General features: G+C 34.5%; 1 protein-coding gene across 7 annotated transcripts in view; it reads left to right on the top strand.

Moving 5' to 3' along the window:
- LOC134169716 (sodium channel protein type 2 subunit alpha-like) overlaps nt 1–21,709 on the top strand; it is a 75,620-nt gene extending 53,911 nt beyond the window's left edge. For 5 of the 7 annotated variants that reach the window (XM_062630507.1, XM_062630505.1, XM_062630506.1 and 2 more), the window contains 10 exons: nt 841–961; nt 1,546–1,700; nt 2,653–2,826; nt 8,245–8,367; nt 10,242–10,523; nt 13,315–13,368; nt 14,288–14,425; nt 16,083–16,187; nt 17,283–17,553; nt 18,443–21,709. In XM_062630507.1, the coding sequence (XP_062486491.1) occupies nt 841–961; nt 1,546–1,700; nt 2,653–2,826; nt 8,245–8,367; nt 10,242–10,523; nt 13,315–13,368; nt 14,288–14,425; nt 16,083–16,187; nt 17,283–17,553; nt 18,443–19,635 (2,616 nt within the window). In that variant the 3' untranslated portion in view covers nt 19,636–21,709. Of the gene's footprint in view, nt 1–840; nt 962–1,545; nt 1,701–2,652; nt 2,827–8,244; nt 8,368–10,241; nt 10,524–13,314; nt 13,373–14,287; nt 14,426–16,082; nt 16,188–17,282; nt 17,554–18,442 lie in introns of all 7 variants that reach the window. The other 2 variants (XM_062630503.1, XM_062630504.1) reach the window with 1 other exon arrangement.
- The last annotated feature ends 2,264 nt before the right edge of the window (nt 21,710–23,973 follow it).

Genomic DNA, 23,973 nt, shown 5'->3' with positions numbered 1-23,973 from the left:
TGATTATTGGATTAGTTGTATGCATCTTTGGCAAGTTTGTCCTTTCAAAATATGCTTTCTTAAAAGGACAAAATTATGGGCAGTCTTGCATGTCTGATAAACAGCTTGACCTGATCCAAATTTCAATGTACTTGGTAAAAAGTTACACCTAATTTCAGTTGCTTTATCTAACTAAGGTTTTACCGTAGTAAGGAATGTGTTTGTGTTACTGAACACAAAAGCAGTAGAATAACAGAAAAATTCAGGATGGAAAGGACCTGAGGAAAGGACCTCAGGGGTCTCTCAGTATTCACAGAAGACTGGAATGCAAAGATGGTATTTAGGATCTGGTAATTTGTGCTTTCTGAAAAAATTATATTGTGCAGAAATTTGACATTAAATGCCATTAAATTTACAAATTTTTAATCCAGATATGGTGTGTGTTTATGAAAACACCATCTGTAGAGGACATGAAGATATATGTGGAGCTTTCTGTTAGTTCATTTCGCTGGGAAAATTAAGACACATTTTCAGTGTAATCCAGTAAAATGAAATAACTCGAGAGTGTGGTACATGCAAGCTCTCCAGTTTTAATACTACTGAGAATACTTCAGAAGTCTTATACGTGGACCAGGTTAGTAGACAAGTTATATTTAATTGTTCCCTATGAGAAGATAAACTGGGAAGCAGAACTATACAATGCACATGTCATTACTATGCTTTTACTTATGGTGATGCACAATTTATAAGTATAAATTTAGCGTTCTTCAAAAGTCAGACTGGCATGATTTGATTCAATATCATTTTTTACAGAATATGTATCTAATGAGAAAAAATTGTTCTGTGGAACTTTATTTGCAGAAACTAAATGCATCCAGTTCATCAGAAGGCAGCACGGTTGATATTGCTCCTCCTGGAGAGGGAGAGCAGGCAGAAATTGAAAGTGAAGAAGCTCTTGAACCAGAAGCCTGTTTTACAGAAGGTTATACAATAACTGTGCTTTAAGAGATGTATTAGTAAAGTGGCATTATTACTAGGCATATTTAAGTTCTTGGGACTTTCAAATCTGGTGGACCTTCATGACCTTAACAATCAAAAGAAAATAACCTAGAATGGTGCAAATCACGAAAATCAAAACACAGTTTCCCCAGGCTTTGAGTAACTTTATCTGCCTGGCCACTGTGTACCTCTTGTAACTAAGAAACTTTATTAACTTTTCTACTTTTAAAACACTTTACACTGATTTGGAAGGGCCCCTGAAATTTGGAACAAATTCATCTTTGTGATAGTCCATCAACAAATGGAACAGTTTACATGCCAAAACTCAAAAGTATCAGTGGGTTTATTTTGATTTTTTACTTATACTGTATGTTCACTATTGTCTGGTTTCCCTTCAAATTACTTATCTAAATTCCAATATTCAGCATCCTATAAAGAGGATTCCAGCGTTTAATTTAGAAAACTATTATAAAATTTGTTAATGCTTCTAACAATGTCGATACCCCAGTAAATACTGACTTTGAAACAATTTGCTTTTGGATCTTAATGTCTCATAATCTAATGCAGGTTGTGTGAAGAAATTTCCATGTTGTCAAGTAAGTATAGAGGATGGCAAAGGAAAAATTTGGTGGAACCTTAGAAAAACCTGCTACAGCATAGTTGAGCACAACTGGTTTGAGACTTTCATTGTCTTCATGATTCTCCTCAGCAGTGGCGCACTAGTAAGTAGAAAAAAAATTGCAGATGCTGAAATATTTAGATATCTCTTTAGAAGCAACAGCAAAATTTAGATTTGCTTTAGAAAGACTTGTTTTACTTGGAGCTGGATAAAACTACCTGCATTCCATCGTTTCAGCATGGAATTAAACTTGGCCCAAACTTGAAAAATTTGTCAACTTTCACATGCACTTTTTTAGTGATACTTTTGATTTACCGTTGTAAAGCTGGCAAAGTTTCATTTAAGCCAGCATAGCTACTCAAGATTTAAATTGCCTGCGAATTTTCATCAAGAGATTTGAGTACAAGCGATCATTGTAAACTGAATATATAGCTATATTTTAAATTCTTAATTCCTTCTAGGCTCAGCCACTTCTTGGAATCTGCTTATGAAAGACCATACAAAAAAACAAAAAAGAAATAATTACTTCATTCAGTTCTTTTTTGGAGGCAGAAGATAGGGAAGACTGTGACAACAAATTAAACCTAACAACCTCTTTCCAACAAGATTTACATTACCCACCTCTCCAGCTTCACTTAACATTCACTACAGTACCAAAGTGACATTCTAGCAAATATATTGCTCTTTAGTTTGTCTGCTAGACATAAGTTTGATTGATGGAGGATAGAAATGTAATCTACCCAATTGCTTTCTAGAATGGAATGTACATATCTGGAACAGATTTTGTATAAGAATGGGGGCGTTTGTGTATGTGAAATTTTCTTAATACCACATTGGATGAAAATTTGTGCTTTGAGTTTATTTCATCATTCATTAGTAAAACATTATATATATATATATATATATCTATCTAACTTAAGACAGGGCAAATTGCTCCAATTTGTAGTGTGGTTAAAGATGGGAAATATGAAGAAGAACAAGGGGAAAAAATAGCTTATTTTTATCATGTGTATTCTGTGAAACATTAGTAATCTGTGAATATATTTTTTTCATAGGCTTTTGAAGATATATACATTGAACAGCGCAAAACTATCAAGACCATGCTGGAATATGCTGACAAAGTTTTTACTTATATTTTCATTTTAGAAATGCTTTTAAAATGGGTAGCATATGGTTTTCAAATATATTTTACTAATGCTTGGTGCTGGCTGGACTTCCTGATTGTTGATGTAAGTACACAGACTTTAACATTGTAAAATTTAATGTAGTTAAGTCCTTTATGTTGTAAAGCTCTTTACTACCAAGCAGTCTTATAAGCAGTCTTACTGCCTTAGTAATAGCCTTCAATGATCTGTATGTATTATTTAAAGTAGATTTACATGCCAGAAGGAAAAGGATGGCTGGCCATCAGCTTGTTCATTCCTCATGGTTAATAATTTCGTACCCAGGGTGTATCAAACTTGAGATTTTATGAGGACAAAACCTAATTTTGAAACATGATATTTTTAATGAACTCTGGTCATTCTACCATATTCCTTAGCAAATAAGTCACCATACTGTGAAAGTTTCTTCTTACAAACAGTGCAACTTTGCAAGTGAAACAATACATTTGGTCCAGATTTCATCTGATTTCTCAGTACTTTGTCCCACAAAACTATTCTGTTATCATTTTCAGTAAAACAGAAACACAGTGGCTATCTGGTCTAAAAATTAATTAGCTTTAAGGGGCTGCCAATCTGCAATAGTTAAAACAGCTGTGACTTGGCAGGGTTTATGACAGAAGAGAATACAAGGTTTCTTGGCTGCTTTCCCAGCTGTGATACACTTCTGTGCAAAGGCCTTGCTTAGGGATCAAAGCTGGTTTTACTCCCAGAATATTTTGGTCTCTTGCCTTCACACATTATGTGACCCAGTTCATTAGCTACGCATGTCCACAGTGTGGAACTGAGAGATGGCATTTCAGGGCAATAGTGTCTTTATTTCTGCCCAAGCTACTATATTAATTGGGAAGTTTGCATAAATCCCAGTTCCATAAATACTCATTTGTTAAAAATATATAAATGTATCAGATTTTCGACTCACAGAGAGAAAAACACCTGTTTAGATTGGCCCATAACTCAAAATGGAAGACCTCAGCTTTTTAAACTGCCCAAGTTAGTTTTGTTATACTGTTTATCTCAGTTCTGAAGACCTACACTGGAACAGTTTCCTTAAGAGGATGTTAATGCAGAAGAGATGCTCCTCTCCAAGATGATGTTAAGACTGTTTTCAGATAAACTACAACTCATGTTTTAATTATTCTTTTAATAACATAAAGCTAAACAGATTATTCTAAGACATACTCCATTTAATAATGTTTTAGCCTTAGAGATGCTGTTACCTGAGCAGGTTCTCAGAATTATTAAAAACATCACTGTAAGTAAAGCAGCTTATTTTGCTAACTTCTTACCCATAATTTTTAATTTTATAAATAAAATCATGACTAAATGAGATTGGACCCTTCTACTTTTGAAGCATTATATTCAGTGTTCCAGAAAGTGGTAAAAAATGTGCCTAAGGCTAATGCAGCATTTCCCTCAACACCAACAGGCAGTACTTAAAAAGTTATTGTCATGTTATTTTTCTAAAGAAAAGCAGAGAATCTACACTGCTTTAACAGGCAGTTTGAACAGGTGTGATTCAGTGGCATGCTCCTAGTGAGAACACCAGTGAGCCCTTCTTCATTAGAAGTGACTCAAGTTAATCAAATTGTTTAATTCCATCCTCTAAAATTATTCAAGATTAAACACTGATAGTCCTTCATGGCTTTGACCTTTAATATCTTATATACCTAACTCCCTCATTGTGAGAAATAGCCATAGTTGCTCTCTGTGATTTTGACCAAATTAGTTTTAATAATTACACAAAGCAATGGCAATTTTCAGCTCTGTCAGTTTACAGCCATGGCAGATGACTCTTGGTACATCTGGCTACCTCAGTTTTTAACCTTATCATGCCATCTCTCAGGCCCACTCCTATGCTAGAACCAACAATATCTGCAGCAAGGAGCAGATATTTGCATGGAGTGCCTTATCTACCCAAAATCACAATCTGGTAAATTAGTTTAGTGGTTTAAGTGAAGAGACTGAATTTTGGTCAAGCAGCTGACAGGCAGGGACATACTCACTTTTTTAGGGGAGACTAATTCTGGCAGAGATATCCAGTAAAGGCTTGAGACAGCAATATCATAACACAGTACAACTAGATGCTATAGAACATGTCATCTTGTGCCTTGGTTTTTGCTCTTACTACTTTTTCTAGAAGCCATCTGTCATAAGTTTATTATGTCTAGGTTTTGATGTACAGCTGTAAGGAGCCTAAGTTGTCTTTGCCACATACAAACCTAGGAGATGGGATACCAGGGAAGGAGATAAAGAATCTGGGAAGACCCAATGAGTTTGTCAGTTATCAAATTTGTTTGTGTAGATTTCTGATAAGATATGTAAACTTAGATAGTGTTAAGTGGATATAGTTTATGCTGTGTATTTTTAAATTTTATAAGCTAGTCCTACATTTTGACATAAACACTTTATTTCTAAATTATTATGTTAATAAATTGTACTTGAATGAAACAGAAATAATATTTAAAACAAAACATGTTTGTCAAATACTGTGGGGCAATAATGAATGTATAAGTGGAAGGAAAACTTTGACCTTCCTGAAATTGCTGATGCCTGAGAAAATTCCAGTGGGTACAATTTTTGAACATTTAAATGTAGCAAGAAAACCCTCCAATTTGGCTTATTGTACAGTACATGAAAATTGGTCGTGTCAGTGGCTTATACAATATTTCTTCATATAGCTAAAAACATTTCATGTTTTTTTTTGTTAAAACAGTTAATTTAATTCAGCCATGCTCTTGACCTTTTTATTAGTTTTTTGGAATAAATAACTCAGCAGCAACATTCTGGAAAACATCAGGGTCACATTATACTAATACGCTAAATGCTGTATGCACAGAGTAAAGGGCAACTACCGCCTTGACAACGTCATAATCAAAATAAGGAGAAATAAGATGAGCGTATTGATGTGTTGGGGGACCAGATACAGAAAGAGATGTCACTTTGTCTTCCTAGATAGTCTTATATGACTTTATGTGTATCCTAACATTGTAAAAGCATGTCAAAAATGCTTAACTGGAAAACCAATAATACAGTGTCTATCTTTCAAAAAACAAGAAAAAGCATTAACTTCTCAATAGAAAGAAAAATCTTTAGTTTGTTTTTTTTTTTTTTTGGTTAGATGTTTTTGTTGTTTTGGTTTGTTTTTTGTTTTTTTTTGGGGGAGGGGGGGTCGTTGTGGTTTGTTTATTATTTTCCTCCTACATCTTGCAGTTTGTTTTTATTCCTAGTTAAGTGTAATACCTAAACACTTAAACTACATGAAAGGTATGATAAGCAGTGTTGGAACTGAGGAGCTCTAATCAAATCACATATATAAGCTACCTCACCAAGTAGCACAGAATTCATATGGAGTAAAAAGTTTAGGCTTAAATAGAAATAAAGTCAATGTGGAGTGTATGACTGATGGTCTTGCTTGGATGACAACCCTAACTGAAGATCTTGAGCAGGGCTAATTATGACTGCTAAGTTTCAAAACATTTTTTGCAAAATTAGAAGATCCATACACAACAATGTGAACATCTGACACTCCAGTTTTAGGAGATGAACATAAAAATTTGAGTTCCTTTTAATTTTTTAAAATTACTGTATCTGCATGCATTTTAATCCATAAAATGTGCTGTCTTCACACCAAAGGTAAAGATCTTCTACCAAATGTCTGGGTGTCTTGTTGATGTGAGTGAATCACGATGAACATTCTATCAATAATACTTAGAATTTAATGTCTTGTTATCTCTGGAATATATTAAAAATTGATAAAAAAACCACCCTCTCTGATTGTAGAATCACAGGGCAAATAAATTGTATTAATGACAATTATTAATATCAATGACAGTAATTAATGTAATGGCCAAAACAGTAATGTTATCTCTTGCAAGTGAACAGACGAGTTACAGGCTACAGAAAGTCAATAAGATTTTCTTCTTAATATGCTTGTAAATCATAGCAAGTTCCTTTAAACTTTTCCATTATGGCAATAAGCCTTTCCTTTGATAAAAAGAATTACATCCTTACATGTAATCCAGTTGAAAGTTACAGTGATATGAATTCCCTAAAACACAATTTTTGTTAGACTAATATACATAGCATCATTGTAATGAATAATTGATTTTTATCTGCTGTCAGATTGTCCTTTTGAGACATGACTTTGTAACGTGTGTGTTTCTGATTCATTAGGGACTGTAGTGACAGGACAAGGGGTAACGGGTTCAAACTTAAACAGGGGAAGTTTAGATTGGATATAAGGAAGAAATTCCTTCCTGTTAGGGTAGTGAGGCACTGAAATGGGTTGCCCAGGGAGGTTGTGAATGCTCCATCCCTGGCAGTGTTCAAGGCCAGGCTGGACAAAGCCTTAGGTGACATGGTTTAGTGTGAGGTGTCCCTGCCCATGGCAGAGGGGTTGGAACTCGATGATCTTAAGGTTCTTTCCAACCCTAACTATTCTATGATTCTATGATTCACCTGATTGTTCTTTACTGATACAAGTAACATAGGAAACTAATTTTTCATCTAATGGGCAAAATCTTACCACCATTATCAGCAAATACCTATTTCTGTTAAATGAATTACTTGAGAAACCCACTAGACTCAGGTATTTTGAAATGAATGTTTGAAGGATTTTCTCAAGAACTGACATATGTTCATTTATGCTTTTGCTGGTAGAACTGAATAAAATAATTAGGGTGTATTTCCCTACTCCTGTCTGCAAAACTGCTCGAAGTAAATTAAATTAAATTGAAATAAATTTAAACACTGTTTAAAATACAATTCTATTTGAGAAGCAAATTAATTGCTCTTTCCTAAAGTAGATTAGCTTGTAATAAAATCCCAGTAACATGAACAGGAGCTCACTACTGTTGTTGATAACAAAGAACTTATTGTTATAATGCCAGCATCTGTTAACATATATACTGTAATATTTCCCTATATCTGTAAGGGAAGAAAAAAAAAAAGATTTGTCAGGCAAGTGAGAAAGTAAATGTTCTGTCAATATATATTTCATAGATACCCTGGCTTTTGTTGCTATGAACTCAGTAACTTAGTATTTATAACAAAAGCTAATTAACCAGTACATTATTTATCATAGTGTTAGTGATTATAGATATTAATAATATTTTCAGTAGTTAATAAACTATCCGAATGTATTCAGAATTTTAAACTGCTTGAAAGGTTGAACCTTAATGAAGTTACTGGAAGTATGGCTATTTTGTCTTTAAGTACTACTGAAAATTATATTCTTCACCAACAGTGAGCTTCCATCTGTCTGCTAAATCCTACTTAGCTATAACAGGCATTTAATAGCATATATTCCTTTTGTATGACCTGTTGACCTTCCAGCAAGTATGAAAATAGTGGGATTTGGCCTCCAATGTCACTATAAGCAAGAATGGTGTCACTGTTGATATTTCTGATGATAGAACCTGTATTTTTTTTTAAACTAAACAGTGTAGAACAAATTTCATAATATTTTTTCTGTGTTTTTTACAGGTCTCATTGGTTAGTTTAATAGCCAATGCTTTGGGCTATTCTGAACTTGGTGCCATTAAATCGCTTCGGACGTTAAGAGCTTTAAGACCTTTAAGAGCCTTGTCACGATTTGAAGGAATGAGGGTGAGACAAAATGAATGAGTCAGAATGAATACATGCATACAAAAAGTAATGTAGAAGTTTGACACTCATGCCTTCTGCAAAGAACTCCAGAACGGGAATGCATGCAAAAATGTATGGAAAAAAGCCTCCCAACATGTCCTTGTACACAATATGTGTACAGCTTACATTCAGAGATGAGAGTTTGAGCTCATTAAATTTGCCTGCTGACTGTTGCATAGTTGTGTTTTCCATTGATTTGTAGATCTCTATAGAAAAGTAAAAAGACATGAGAAGTTTTAGAACAGAGGGTTGGAGGTTTTTCCTCCAGTTTAGCTGGGAACTTTATGTTACACGTTTGTGTACCTCACTTCTATTCTCTACCAGCTTGTCAGCAGTTTAGGTGGAACAGGATTAGCTGGAAAACAAAACAAAATAAAGCGAAGCAAAGCAAAACAAAACAAAACAGAAGGTGAAGAAAGTGACAACTGTGACACACCAGAAACTGTAGCCTTCCTGTGGCTCCCTGTCTACCTGCCTGGGAAAAAAAAAAATCCCATAATAAATGCTGTAGTATTAGGGAAAGGTTCTCTGATAACTGTGAGGTTGGAAGTATAGAAAAGGAGAGATGGGAAATTATTTTCCCAGCTAGTGTCCTTTACTTCATATGAATGCATATGCTGCCATCTTACCTCTCCTCCTACATAGTTTAAATCCTTCCTGTTGAGGAAATTATTATCTTCATATTCTGCCAATCTGACAAAAAAACCCACAACCCCCCCAACTATTGCAAGCTGTCTGCTGAACATGCAGGCTATGCTATTTCCTGGAAAAAATTGATGCATAAAATATTAATATGGTAATGTTACTAAGAAATTTATTTTTAATCTTTCACCTCAAAACACCCAGATGCTGCAATACAAATTTACAGTTTGGTCATGGGTCTCAAGTTTCAAAAGAAGTAGTGTGGTTCCAGTTTGGGTTGAGGCTGAGATATTCTAGACGTGGCCACAGTAGCCAGTGTAGGGGGTGATTTGCATTGCAAACAACACATAAGTCTCTGTCTAATAAATGGGCAAAACCTCTATTGATATTAGACTACTTCCAGTCAAATTCGTATACTGAAAAATACTGTTGTTTTCAAAACAATACACAAAAAAAACTACTGCAGCCTCTACTGATTTGGTAGGAAATTATCATCTGATTATCTGCAGCTTTCTTTTAGTTCAGTCACAAGAAGTAAGAGGGATTTCATCTATCTTTTACCGCCCTTGCCCTTATAGATCAGCTCAACTGTATTAAATGCAACCAATTAAAAAAAGAAATGTAAGAGCAACTACAGTAAGCCAGGCAATTTAAGCCCAAGCAGATGCTGTTAATAAAAAGTAAATTAGATATGCTTAATTATGCTATATTGTATGTAGAGGCTAAAATACACTGGTGTCAATATATACATAGGGTTTCTGAGAATAAAGTAATTCATAATGGTAGTTTTACATGTAGACATTTTTATTGAGTCTCCCACATCATCATTCTTTGATCTTTTTCTGGTTTATTTTCTATTCATAGATTTTGATTTGTATTGTTGGAATTTAACATTTATTTCTCTCTTTTTCTCTAGAGAACACAAATTCTAAGAATCCATCTTGCTACTAACAGGTTTTCATTTGCTTTATGATTTTTTTCAGACTTTTGCATTGTATTGGTTTGCATATTTTCTTTCTTGCTTTTTGCAATCTCATTAGTGTTTTTATTAAATCTTAAATAACTTTTCCCCATAAATTTTAATGTAGCATTTTAACTGTCCATTCCATATTAATACTGTTTAAACATTTTAAAAGTATTTTTATTTTTCTGCTCACAAACTAAGTGGCTATTTTGTCTAATTTGTACACTAGGTGGTTGTAAATGCCCTTGTAGGAGCAATTCCATCTATCATGAATGTATTGCTGGTTTGTCTTATATTCTGGCTCATCTTCAGCATCATGGGAGTAAATCTGTTTGCTGGCAAATTCTATCACTGTGTCAACACCACAACTGGTGAGATGTTTGATGTCAGTGATGTCAACAATTATACTCAGTGTGAGGAACTCATAAAAAACAATCAAAGTGCCCGATGGAAAAATGTGAAAGTAAACTTTGATAATGTAGGAGCTGGATATCTTGCTCTTCTTCAAGTAGTAAGTAAATTTATATAATTTCTTTTTGCTCTTTTTAAAGAAGTCTACAAAAAATGGGCAATTTAGGACTGTTAGGGAGTGGAATAATTTCTTCATAGCAGTGATGTACAGCTTACATAATTCTACTGCATTGTTACCTATATTTTTTGTATTCAAGATAGTAAAATAACTTTCCATTTCAAGGCTAGGGAACACAGTCTCATCGTGATGATAATAATGTGAAAATAATAAATGTAAAAGTTACAAGAATATTTTTACTGCTGCACAATAGAAACTTCAGGAATGTATTTCATGTGTCTTGCCATGGTGGGCAAGGCTCAGAAGTCCCTATAATTACTGAAAAGGTCTCTGCCCTCCTTTATGAGCTCTGTTACCTCGTAAGACAGGAGGGCAGACAGCAGCTTAAAAGAGGGCAGACAACTAACTGGTCTGAAGTGAGAAATTACTGCCAATACCTCTTACATTCCAGAGGTTGCTTCCAACCCTAATGATTTGGTGATTCTGTGATCATTACACATCCACAGCAAAATTCTTTGAGAGCCAAAATCCATTAATCTAGGCACTTTGTCACTGTGAAATAATTTTTCTTTTGTCAACAGTGTGATCAAGGTAAAATGGATTTTCCTTCATGTTTATGCTTATCTAAGGAACCAGTATGTAAGTTAGATGGTAAAAATAAAAACATACCAACCCAGTGTCTCTGATGAAGATATTTGTTTAATACAGCCTTGATTTTCCGAAACTGGAAGCAGGTTTGGGGAAAGTAATAATAAATAAAGCAAGATCTGAGATTAGGGCACCCAATGTTTCATGTACCTTGGAGCCAATTCTTTGTTATCGTAATGCTTGTGTAAGAGGTCTGAAATCCTCTAAGAGAAGTAGAAGCTGTCCATGGGAAGAATATGGATAGTTATTGATAAACAGATCCTACTTGAGTATTAGATCTGATTAATCATATAACACTTTCTCTTGATGTTGGCAGATAAACAGTACTTGCTACTAAAATAAATGTACTTTATTAAGAAGTACATGGAACTACAAAGACATTAAACTGTGGCTAAAACAGGAAAATGTAAAATACTTTTAGGAAAAAAATACTAATGATTTATAACTATTATATTCCATTAATGCTTGTTAAAGAATCATTATAATATATTTATGTTAATTATGGTATTGTCCTTCTGAAGTATTAGATGTTATTGTATTGCATGGCATATTCTATTCATTACTGCTACATATTCAAAGTCTGTAAAGTCAGCACTCTCATGTGCTGAGTAGTAGTACTGAATGATGATCCTAATTCTCTGACCAGATCGCGTTGCTACCCACTAGAGACTAAATCATCTTATTACCAATACTTGACTCTGAAAATGTACAAAGAAAACTTCTAGTCTCTTGAAACTGTCTGAATGTCGTCTCTGTCATTCATGCAGACAGTGTTGGTCTTTAATTCCTACATCACTCCTGTGAACCTTTCATTCTTGTCTTTTATTCTTTCTGTTCTGATTCTTTTCTTTTCCAAAATTCCCTTCTGCCCTTTACTTTTCATGCAGAGATTAAAGGATCCTTGAGCGTGTATCATGTCACCTCTTCAGCTGATTGTCCCCATTAACATTCTCCCTCCACTCTTCTCCTGTGTTTATTGCTCTTACCAAACTAATCCTCTTCTAATATTGCTATGCAAAGTGCACCAAATGCCTGCCAATTTTCAACTGAACCACAAAGAGCTATGAAGCCTGGCTTCAAGTATACCTTCTTAATATATATCTGTATTGCACTGCAAAATTCAGGACATAAAAACTGCAGGAATGCAAGTTTTCTGCTGTGGAAAGTTGTAGGTGTACCAAAGTATCAGAGCTACTTCTGGAAAGCACAGATGCAAATATACCCCTTGGGATAATTCCTCTCCTGAATCTCCTTAGAAGAGATCTTTTTTATCTGTTCATTTAACAGGCATTTTAGCTCTTTTTTCTGTATTGTGAATAAGCCTGGAAACCCTGGCTAATGGGTGGGCACTTGTGCTTTCAACCGGCATGTCACACCAACCCTTTGGTGTTCCTCAGACAGTGGATGTTCCATGTCCATGAAAATCACTGCCTTAGAGCAATGATGACAGATCTTATTTTCCTCTATTCTACCCGAAGTCTCTATAGGAACTCAGCCTAGAGTTTTGCTGAAGTTAATCTCAGTTCTTTCATAGTTCACTTTTCGGTCTTCTGAAAATCTTATTCCTCAAGAAATAATGTGTGTGTTTATATATATATATATATATATATGTGTGTGTGTGTGTATATACATATATATATATATTTTTTATCAGAGACTATTCCTTTTAGCTATGTAGGTTTAAAACATTTCTAAAAATACCATGGTAATTTAGACATAGCAAAAACATTCAGATGCATGTTCATATCTGTTCAGAAGTTGTACTGCTGACTCCATCAATTCATACTGTGCACTTGATAAAATTTTTGTCAGCATGGGTGGTTCTAGTAGATTTTACTTGAACAGCTCCAGTCTATCCAAGTCTACCATTCTTAATCTGCAAAGCAAGAATCTGCAGCTCCAAACACACTTTGCCCTTGCTGAGACCTTCAGAGACTTTTAATAAGTGAAAAATAACTTCTCAAAAAAAATAGTATTATTATAAAAAATATACCTGTGTTAATAAATGTGGTTTACATATTTAGATATCATTTTACTAAAAGTTAAGGCCCAAATGCTGTGACCTAGTTATTTTCCACATCATGAATTTTTATAGGAAAGACAAACAACTGTATTTTATTTCTAGGCTACTTTCAAAGGATGGATGGATATTATGTATGCTGCTGTTGATTCACGAGATGTAAGTGTAAGACTTTCAAATATAATCTGTGGCCATGTTCTGAGTGTAGAATTTAAACAGCTACACATACAATAACATTAAGAATTATAATCAGCACCAGTACATATTTTTCTAGATACTTTTAGTCTAGAAAGGAACTTTATCTAATTTCATGAATCTTAGAATTTGTAGTGGAAAGAATTAATCCTACTTCCTTCTGTTTAGGCAAATAAGATAAATTAACTTAATGGGACTTTTTTAAAAAGCTAATGTTAATTAAAAAAGAAGAAGAGGGTTTTTAACCACTTCTTTCGTTAATCTTGTGTATTAATTTAAGATTATATAATGCAATTATTACATATTGAATATATTAATCTTGTTTTATAATATGTAACTACATTTCATTTTTTTTATTTAGGTCTGAGCACTTCCTTTATATATTTAAGTGCAATTAAATTCTAAGTTTGAAGAACATTTGTTTTCTAGGAATTAGAATTTTAAATAGGCTACAGAACTAAATCATATAAGCCCAAAAGAATTCCAAGGAGATTTAGGCGATAGTAAAATCGATTGATTCTGTTGCATCAAAATATACTGAACATAATATAAAATATTTAGATTTGTGCTGTTAAAATTTTAAGTATTAATGACTGCTCTCAGTCCCACATTGGTTCTTCCTTCTATACAAGGAACTTTGTGTATATGTACATACATAAACACATCTGTGTGCATATTTAGTCTAAAATTCCGTATGAGCAATCATTCTTTCAACCTCCAGTTCTCCAAATACTGAGTGGAATGGACATGTTTAGTCTTTTTAATAACTAAGTACAGTTTAAAGATTTTCTAGCTAAGTTAGCATATACCTACTCATAAATTATATGCACTGTGTTTTTACATTTAATATTCCCAGGTTGATAAAATTTACAATGTTTTGCAGGTAGAAGATCAACCTAAGTATGAGGACAATTTGTATATGTATCTTTATTTTGTCATCTTTATCATATTTGGATCATTCTTCACCTTGAACCTTTTCATTGGTGTCATCATAGACAACTTCAACCAACAAAAAAAGAAGATAAGTATTTAAAATGTTTCCATACAAAATGTCTACAAATTAACTTTTTAATGTAAAGCTAATAAAAATCAAAAGTCATTTTGAGTCCTTGAATAAAAACATCTCTTTTTTTAACACAATCTGTGTTGAATCTGTGTGCGTGATTTTGACCTTTGCATTTCATCATTTTGACAAGTGAAAAGGGACAAGGCAGGAGTTGGGTCATAATACTGTGCAAATTGTGTAAGAGCTAAAATGAAAATGCAAAAAGGGAATGTGCATTATTCTTTTGATTAGATGCAATAATATCTGCCATATTAACCTTTTAGTTAACTTTTAAAATTCAAGATAAATTAATTTTAATTAAACTTATAAACTGTTGGCACTTAATATAATACGGCATTGTTTTCATGCAGTAGGTAATAGTTCTGAAAACTGATTAAATAGTGGGTTAATAGTAAGTTCGACAGACTTCACATGAATAGGCTTAAAGATACAAGTAAAAAAGTGTACAAAAGAAGTCTATTTTCTAACAATTTTGTAAGAAATTAGATGAACTTCTTAGACACTATAATTTATTAGCAATAATAATGCAAGGTATAAAAGGAAGATTTATTTCTATACATTTGACATACAAGTCTGCTTAAAAAATATATTGATAATGCAAATGATTTCTAAATAATTTTAAAAATAAAAAAATACAAATAATCACATTTAAAAAATTTTGAAGGCTCATGATTCTCAGCCTTCAGCTGCCAAAATGAACCTTAGGATCATTCTAAATCTTTGTATGCTGTGAAAAAGCAGTTTTGATTTGGTTTTATCTGGTAACCAAGTAGAAAGCAGCAGTACTAAACAGAATCTATGGTTAAAGTCAGTTGTGAACTACAGAAATTTTTCCTTGTGAAAATATTCTTTAGCTTCTTAAAAGAGCCATAAACACATCTGAGGCTACTTCCTCCGTTTCTGTCAGTTATGCTTTGAACTTCAATATCCAGTTTAGCAGACAGAGACTTTGGCATTATGTTTCTATCTAACTTAGTTCAGATTCACAATAAGCACAATTTATATTGAAATTCAGTCAGTTGCACATCTAACTGGCAGCATGTGCATCTGCAAACAAAGGCTACTTTGAGTTAGTCAAGGTTCTAGTGATATTTTAATTAATAATTTGCTGTGGCATGTTTTGAATTACTTTTTTAAATTTTGTACCAGAGGTGATTAAACCCCTCAGATTAGACCCAAATACTCTCCCCTGACACAACTTGTGCCTCAAAATTATCTCATTTTAGACCTTGCTATCTGTAATCTTAAAAGTCTGTCTAGAATTTAGGACACATGAGGAAACAATCAGGGTTGTATGCCCCAAATCAGCAAGTTATTTAACAGCATCAGTATAGTAATTTTACAGTAAAATAGACATTTTAGCCATGTCAGCAAAAGTGAGCATGAAGAAAAATTCAACTGTCAGCCCGACAAAGGGGAGGTTTTGTTTTTTTTAGGAATGCATATGAACATCCACACTCTAAATACCTGAACAACATCACTTTTGTTATCTAAATCAAATATATTATATTACAAAGAGACATACCATGGTATTATATTACAGAGAGACTTCCTGTAGTTAGATGTTGTATGCATGGACATGGCAGTAATTAGTTTTGATATTATTTTTTACTTTGGAGGTCAGGACATATTTATGACAGAAGAACAGAAGAAATATTATAATGCAATGAAGAAACTGGGATCCAAAAAGCCACAGAAACCTATACCAAGGCCAGTGGTAAGAGTGATTTGTTTTTTAAAACCCCTAATATTAAATATTCATTGGGGAATATAATTTTGGCCAACAAGAAAAGGTTATATGTCTGGAAAGAAAATATTATTTCTATTTACTTTATTGTAAAGGTAGAATTTGTCCCTTTTTTTCTTCATTCAGTGGACTAGATTTTTCATGTTTCATTTAAAAACACAGACTCAGAAATATGAACTGTAGGTATTAATAAGGTTAATGTTATGAATTTCATAATTCCCTAAATCCTAGAAAATTACAGTTAATTGTATCATTTATTGGTTCTTGTTACCCCCAGATAAACTTAATTTTCTGTTTTCTCCTCCCAGAAAATGTGTAGGAAATGAGGAGGCACTGGCCCTTGGTGGAGACAGAAGGGGGCAGTGGTCACCTAATGAGAAAGACAGATGCAGATAATCTTACAGGATAAAAGGACACCCTAGGGAGCAAAGCATAAACTAGGATAAATCTGTCTCTGAGATAAGGAACTGTTATTTACTGTACTCCTACAGTGTTTGGAAAAAATAAAATACTTGTTGCACCTTATGCACCAAGTGGTTAAAAATAGTCTTTCTGAGGAGAGACATATGGCAATAAACATTTAGCTAAGTACTAAAGAAAAACTAGGATATTGCAGTCATGGTGTGTTGGAGACATGTAACTTCAGCATTTCAACGATCTCACCAAGCACGATTAGGTTAAGAAAGAGAGAGGCCTGTCTGGCTATTAGTATTACAAACCAGCTAAGAATAATAAGTATCTATTTGGCTGGTACTCTTGCTGGCTGTCAAGTTATACCACCTCTTTTACACCAAAAGAATCAATTGTCAATGTTATTACTGTTATTATTGCATTGTTTTCCTTCCCATCCCTTTGGCCAACAGTGGTACACTTCTTGATCCGCTCTCAAAATGATCTCACAGAGTGAGACACAAACCAGCATGTGCTTAGTATATATTAACAGATGTGTCATGAATGGGTGTTGCTCTGCACTCCTAAATCTTGCAGGGGCTTGCTTTCCCATTTGGCATTTGTAAAGAGAAATATTTTCAGACTATAAACTGTATCCCATCTCTGGTTTTGCAGAACAAATTCCAAGGCATGGTCTTTGATTTTGTAACCAAACAAGTATTTGACATCAGCATCATGATACTCATCTGCCTTAACATGGTCACAATGATGGTAGAAACAGATGACCAAAGTAAAGAAATGGAAACAATTTTATCCCGGATTAACCTTGTGTTCATTGTCCTTTTCACTGGAGAATGTGTCCTGAAATTGATTTCACTTCGCCATTACTACTTCACTCTAGGCTGGAATATTTTTGATTTTGTGGTTGTGATTCTCTCCATAGTAGGTAAGAGCAATTCCCTTTCAAGAAAGAACTAGTGGAAGGAAAAGGGAACATTTGTTTCAGGAATGTTATGATACTGAATTTTTATTGAATGCTATGAATATGAATTTTTCTGTTTCCTGTATGACTTAAATGTTGATTCAGATCTTCATGCATTATAGCGTACAATATAAGAAATGTTGCTTGTAAGATTTTTATCTCTTCCATACTATTCCCTGTCATCTTCCACATCAGAAGAGACGAACTATTTGGCACATCAGATTAACAGGGAATCCTTAGTGGTATATGTGAACTAACCACAAATTTGTTTTCAGTACTAAACCTGAAAAGTATGTGAAGGGGGTGAGATTTTTAATTGCTTTTGATAACTAAGGACTTGGTGAATATTTAGATTTCTGTCAACTAAAAGCTAATGACTCTCCAAGGTGCAACTGAGTTGCATGACAAAACTTAAAGAGTGATACACCTGAGCAAGGCTGTGCTGATACAGTGTAGATACTCAGGTAAAGAAAAATAAATTACTGATTTGCAGAAATCAAGTAATATAATCGTTCATAAAAGATGGTAGTAATAGGCTCGGCTTCAAGAACTAATTATGTCTAAGACAGAAATTTCTCTTTCCAGGCTGCTTTAGAAATAACTGAAAACTTAGGCAGATCCTAATTACCTTGCCACAAGCGAGTCATATTTTACTTATTTTCCTTCTCCTAGATAACATTCCGACATCAGGAAGGTGCTTTCAAGAAAATGGAATAACTTGTATGATGTTTTGCTATAACTAGGAGCTCCCTATACTGATTGTTTTGGAGACAGCAATAAATAAATCATTCTATGGGCAGTGAATTAATGAATTTAAAATTACATTTTAAATATTCACTTTTTTTTTCTCTAGGTATGTTCTTAGCTGAGATGATTGAGAAATATTTTGTGTCCCCAACGCTCTTCAGAGTCATCCGACTTGCCAGAATTGGCCGAATCCTGCGTCTCATTAAAGGCGCTAAGGGAATCCGCACGCTGCTGTTTGCTTTGATGATGTCTCTTCCTGCTTTGTTCAACATTGGTCTGCTACTGTTCCTTGTCATGTTTATTTATGCTATATTTGGCATGTCCAACTTTGCCTACGTTAAGAGGGAAGTTGGGATTGATGACATGTTCAACTTTGAAACGTTTGGCAACAGCATGATCTGCCTGTTTCAAATTACCACATCTGCAGGCTGGGATGGTTTGCTAGCCCCAATTCTTAACAGTGGGGAGCCAGACTGTGATCCCTATAAAGACCATCCAGGGAGCTCCGTTAAAGGTGACTGCGGCAACCCTTCTGTTGGGATTTTCTTCTTTGTCAGCTACATTATCATATCATTTCTGGTAGTGGTGAACATGTACATTGCTGTGATTTTGGAGAACTTCAGTGTTGCTACTGAAGAAAGCGCTGAACCCTTGAGCGAGGATGACTTTGAGATGTTCTATGAAGTCTGGGAGAAGTTTGATCCCGATGCAACACAGTTCATAGAATACAGTAAGCTGTCAGATTTTGCAGCTTCATTAGATCCTCCTCTTCTTATCGCGAAACCAAACAAAGTCCAGCTTATTGCAATGGATCTGCCCATGGTAAGCGGTGACAGAATTCACTGCCTTGACATCTTGTTTGCTTTCACAAAGCGTGTTTTGGGGGAAAGTGGGGAGATGGACGCCCTCAGAATACAGATGGAAGATCGGTTTATGGCAGCCAATCCTTCTAAAGTCTCCTATGAACCAATTACAACCACGTTAAAACGAAAACAGGAGGAGGTATCTGCTGTCATTATTCAGCGTGCTTACAGGTGTTACCTTTTAAGGCAAAAAGTTAAAAAGGTGTCTAGTATATATAACAGAAATAAAAACAAAGAAGGATATGGACCAGTTATAAAAGAGATAATTATTGATAAACTAAATGGGAACTCCACTCCAGAAAAGACGGATGAGAGTTCCTCTACAACTTCCCCACCTTCTTACGACAGTGTAACAAAGCCAGAGAAAGAAAAATATGAAAAAGACAAAGCAGAAAAGAACTACAAAGGTAAAGACGTCAGGGAACATAAAAAATAAAGATCTAAGAATTCTGCTTGTTGGACAACTTGTTTACAGTCTTTGAGAATGAAGCATCAACTGGACTCCTGCAGGAGATTTATGCCAAACTGACAGTTTTTACACATACATATATGTGTGTGTGTGTGCGCGCGTGTGTGTGTGCATATATATACATTATATATATATACTTAAGGTCAGTGCCTATAACAGAACAGTGAACCTTCATCATCAAACTGTGACTCTGTGAATCAGGGTAACAAACTTGACAAGAGGTTACTGTTTTCACTACAGCTGACACTGCTAAGAAGGAGGGAAAAAGTGGCTCCACAGAGAACATGGAGCATGAATTGAGTGCAAAGCGATAATTTTTTGTTTCACATTCTGCAAACACATAGAACAGTAATTCTCTTCACTCTTTGTAATGCAGCTGATACATTTGTCAGATTTTTGCAAAAGCAGTATTAGTGTATTTATTATTTTTTAATTCACAAGCTGTTTACTATTACATGTGACTATTTTTGTAGTAGGTTTTATGTTGGGGAAAGAGGTATGAGGACCAGGTGTTCTACTCTCAGATTCTCTATAATGTATAGAGGGAAGTGATTTGCATAGGCATGCTGCACTTGTCAATCATGCATAAATGAAAATATGACATTGCACAAAGCCAAATACTTTAAGAACTTCCAAGTTTCAGGGTTGCTCTTAAACTTGAGGTGTTCTAACTACTTGTATGACTGCATCCAGATTAATGTGCCTGGAAAGTCTCCCCTAATTTACAGGAATCTGCAATGACTTATTTTTATGCAAATCATTAAACATGCACAAGTTCTTGGTTCTGTTAAAAAATATTGTGTGGTTTCTGCACTGGAAAAACAGCTTTGCCAACATATACTTGAGAGTTCTCTTTTTTTTTTAACAGCTAGAATTTTTTCCTGGATTACACTTGAGTTACTGCCTTCTCTCATCACAGCCAACATCCAGTGAATCAATAATACCCTTATCCATGTAAATATTAATGGTATACTGTTGTGCATATTTGAGCATAGAATTAAATGGCTTTGCCACATTGAATTGCATCAGATATGTACCACAGTATGGATAATTTGCAAGAGCTCAACGGGACATGTTGTCTTCTGTGTCATTATAGTTAGTTTGGAGAGTATCACTGATGCATGTCAATGCTTTTGCTGCTGTATCTCGCTCCTTCCACTGTCAACAGTCTCCACTATAGGAAGCCATGTGTCAGTGGTGAAGTGAATCAAATTGTCCAAGCAGACCTCATTCTTTCAAATCATTAAGCAATAGTTTGCAGCTATTTATGAGCTTCTTTAGTTTTGCATTTTAAAATTGAAGTGGCTACTATATGGTGTAGAATCAGACTGTACAGGCCGTACTGCAAACTGTTTAACCTGTTGAAAATATGGTTAGCATATATAAATAATGTAAAGAAATACCACTGGCAACAGTTTTGTATATAAGAGAAGTGTCTTCAAGTTTGGATCACTGTTTCTTATATTTCTTTCCTCATTGACTTTTTAACCACAGTTATTTCAAACTGGCATCATCACACTCTGAGAAAAAAAAAATGAGTATTCGTAGACTATTTTGTTTTAATATTATATTTGAATATATTTCAATGTGAAGTAAATTGTGTAAATCTGGAACCCAGCTTGTTTCCAAATAGTTATATCTGGTAACAGGAAATAGCAAGGAAATTATTAGAGGAATGTGCAAATTTCTAGCGCTGTTTGAATCAGAAGTTCCAAGATAGTCTCATTGTTCATTAAATCTTTGCTATCTTGCAGTGTCTGTTTACATAGCCTATTCTTATTCTTTTTGAATCATGCTGCACTAGACTTGTAAAACTAGGATCCACAATATTTCCCAAGAACAAAACAGCACATTTGTATAATTAAGGACATCAGGACATTTTGTGTTTCATACACAAGCTAACATTAAATGTAGAATCTTTCTTTTACAAATGTTTTTGACTTGTAATGTGTTGGTGAAATGCATGCAGGAAATTGCTATTACCATAAACAGCGTAAACAATATTACAAATGAGCCAAAAAATAAAGATTTCATTTTTTTATTTTTTGGTTTAGGGCTTTTTTCTTTTCCTCTTTGTCTCTGTCCTTCTCTTGGTTAAAGCAAGGTGAAAACTGGCTTTGGTACAAATAAAGAATGTTCTCTTTATCACTAGAACCAAATATGTTATTCTTCACATTTTAATTTTTATGTAAAACAAAAAAATCTGATAATTTTGACCCCCACCCCGTTGATTTTGACTTCTTTGCCACCAGCATGCCATCTGGGGATAATACAGGACACCTACACATTCTGCCCCAGCAGCCTTTCTGTCAGCCCTCAAGAGCCCTTCTGAAGCATAAAGCCAGTGCTTGTTATCTAGAGGTATTGTTTTAGTTTGCCACATTGCTGCTACCAAAGCTGTTCACACTTTATGAGTCTTAAATATGCAAACAAATTTTCCAACAGAGTTCCTCTGTTAGGTCCTCTATAACATTCAACTAAAAGGCTGATCACAAAGAGATGAAAATTGGTTTTAATTGTATCATGATTTTTTTATTCCAGCAGTTCTCAAAAGTAATAAATACCATTTCACTTGATATCCCAAGAAAGGGTCTGCACTGAAACTCAGCTGTTAAGTATTTTTCATAGGCATAATGTCCAGATGCTATACCATAATTTTTGACTCAACTTTTTTTTTTGACTTCATGCTGTTCTAGGACAGAAAGATGTAGTATATTGAAACACATTGTCTGATTTAAAATAACATAGTTTAAAATTAGCAATAAGTAGAATATTCCTGGAGTTTCCTTACTGCCATATTTTCAGCATTTTCATCATCTCTGGATATTATGCCATATAAGCCATATTTTGGCTAAATATTAAATCTATTAAGATCTCTGATATGATAAGCATCAACAATCACTGCAGCTGGGTCTCCGAGTTGGTACACCATGAAATAGGGAACCTGCATTTGCTTGCATGAATGGTTTTACCTACACCAGAAAAATGCCTTACCAAGAACACATGGAATTGTCAGGCCTGCTCATATGATTAGTTCCTGGACCTGGTCCCTGGCTTTGTAAGAATACAGGGTTAAAGCTCAAGACACTGTCTTCCACAGGCATCCTTAAAAGTACCTGGCCTCTAGGCTGAAATTAGAGAATCATCTAACCACATTCTGTTAATGTCAATATGAAAATCTTTGAAGTCAAAGTTATGTGCATTATTTATTCGAACACTCTTCTAACTACCTTATCTAACCTCATAAATGATTCAATTTACTTCCAGAGACTTTTAAAGCTCTTCTGCTTCTTTGGTCCCTCACTTCACAATTAGCAATTCCATTTTACTCATACCAATTCATATCACTGCTCAAAAAATCACCTAAAATTTGCAGAACTTCTGCTCTGTGAACATGCTAGCAAGTGTTTTGATGAGGAATGACAGTTCATCATTGATTTTCAGAAACCTGGAATCTCTTACAGTACTCTGTAGGATTACTGTACCTGACTTCATTACCAAGAACTGTACGTGGGAAAATATTGACACCACTTTTGGCCTGGACCAGCAGGCTTGGTTTAACCTAGACTATAAATAGGCTCACTGCTTTGAGGGCACGTCTGTCTTTTAATTACCCTTTGCTGTTTTTGTGAACTTCTTGCCTTCTACCTATTCCTTTTCCCACAGAAATATATCAACAGGGGTTTCATCATTTGAATAGTTTGTATAATTTAAATCTCACATTACATACTCCTACGCTTACAGACCATTTGAACAGAAAAGCTATTTGAAAGAACTCCGTCCATGCTACTTGGCAATCCAGTAGTGATGGTTATCGCACTCAAGTGTGGTTTTATATTCCACACTACCACTATCATTGGGTGTGTATTCTCTTCTCCACAGTTTCCAGTCAAAGGAATATCCCTTATTGGCTCTTAAATTCCTCATGACTTAATCCTCATGACTGTATTGATCCATGTCCATGAACAGGTGAATTTGCAATGTGTCCAACCAAACAAAATGCCTTCTTCTCTGTATTAAACCTCTTATCTGTTATGTATTGCCATAATGAGAGTATTAGTAATGCTGACAGTAGAGCTAGGTCACTCTCATAGTATAAGTTCATTACTTGCTACTTTTATTTAATGAGTTTTTAAATGAAGAAATTTCCACATGGATGCCCAGAAATGAGACATATTCCTGTTCGGTACATTGCAAATTAATTCACAAGGCAGCACAGCTTAATGTATTCCCAAGCAAGTGTTCCCAGAAGTCCTAGTGCCTCACATGAGCTAACGCAGCAGTCCTAACATGTGCACGCTCATA

This window comes from Pezoporus occidentalis, unplaced genomic scaffold (assembly GCF_034315485.1).
Source record: "Pezoporus occidentalis ecotype Australia unplaced genomic scaffold, CSIRO_AGI_Poc_V1 ctg354, whole genome shotgun sequence".
Classification (NCBI taxonomy): domain Eukaryota; kingdom Metazoa; phylum Chordata; class Aves; order Psittaciformes; family Psittacidae; genus Pezoporus; species Pezoporus occidentalis.
This window is presented reverse-complemented; position numbering and strand designations above follow the sequence as displayed.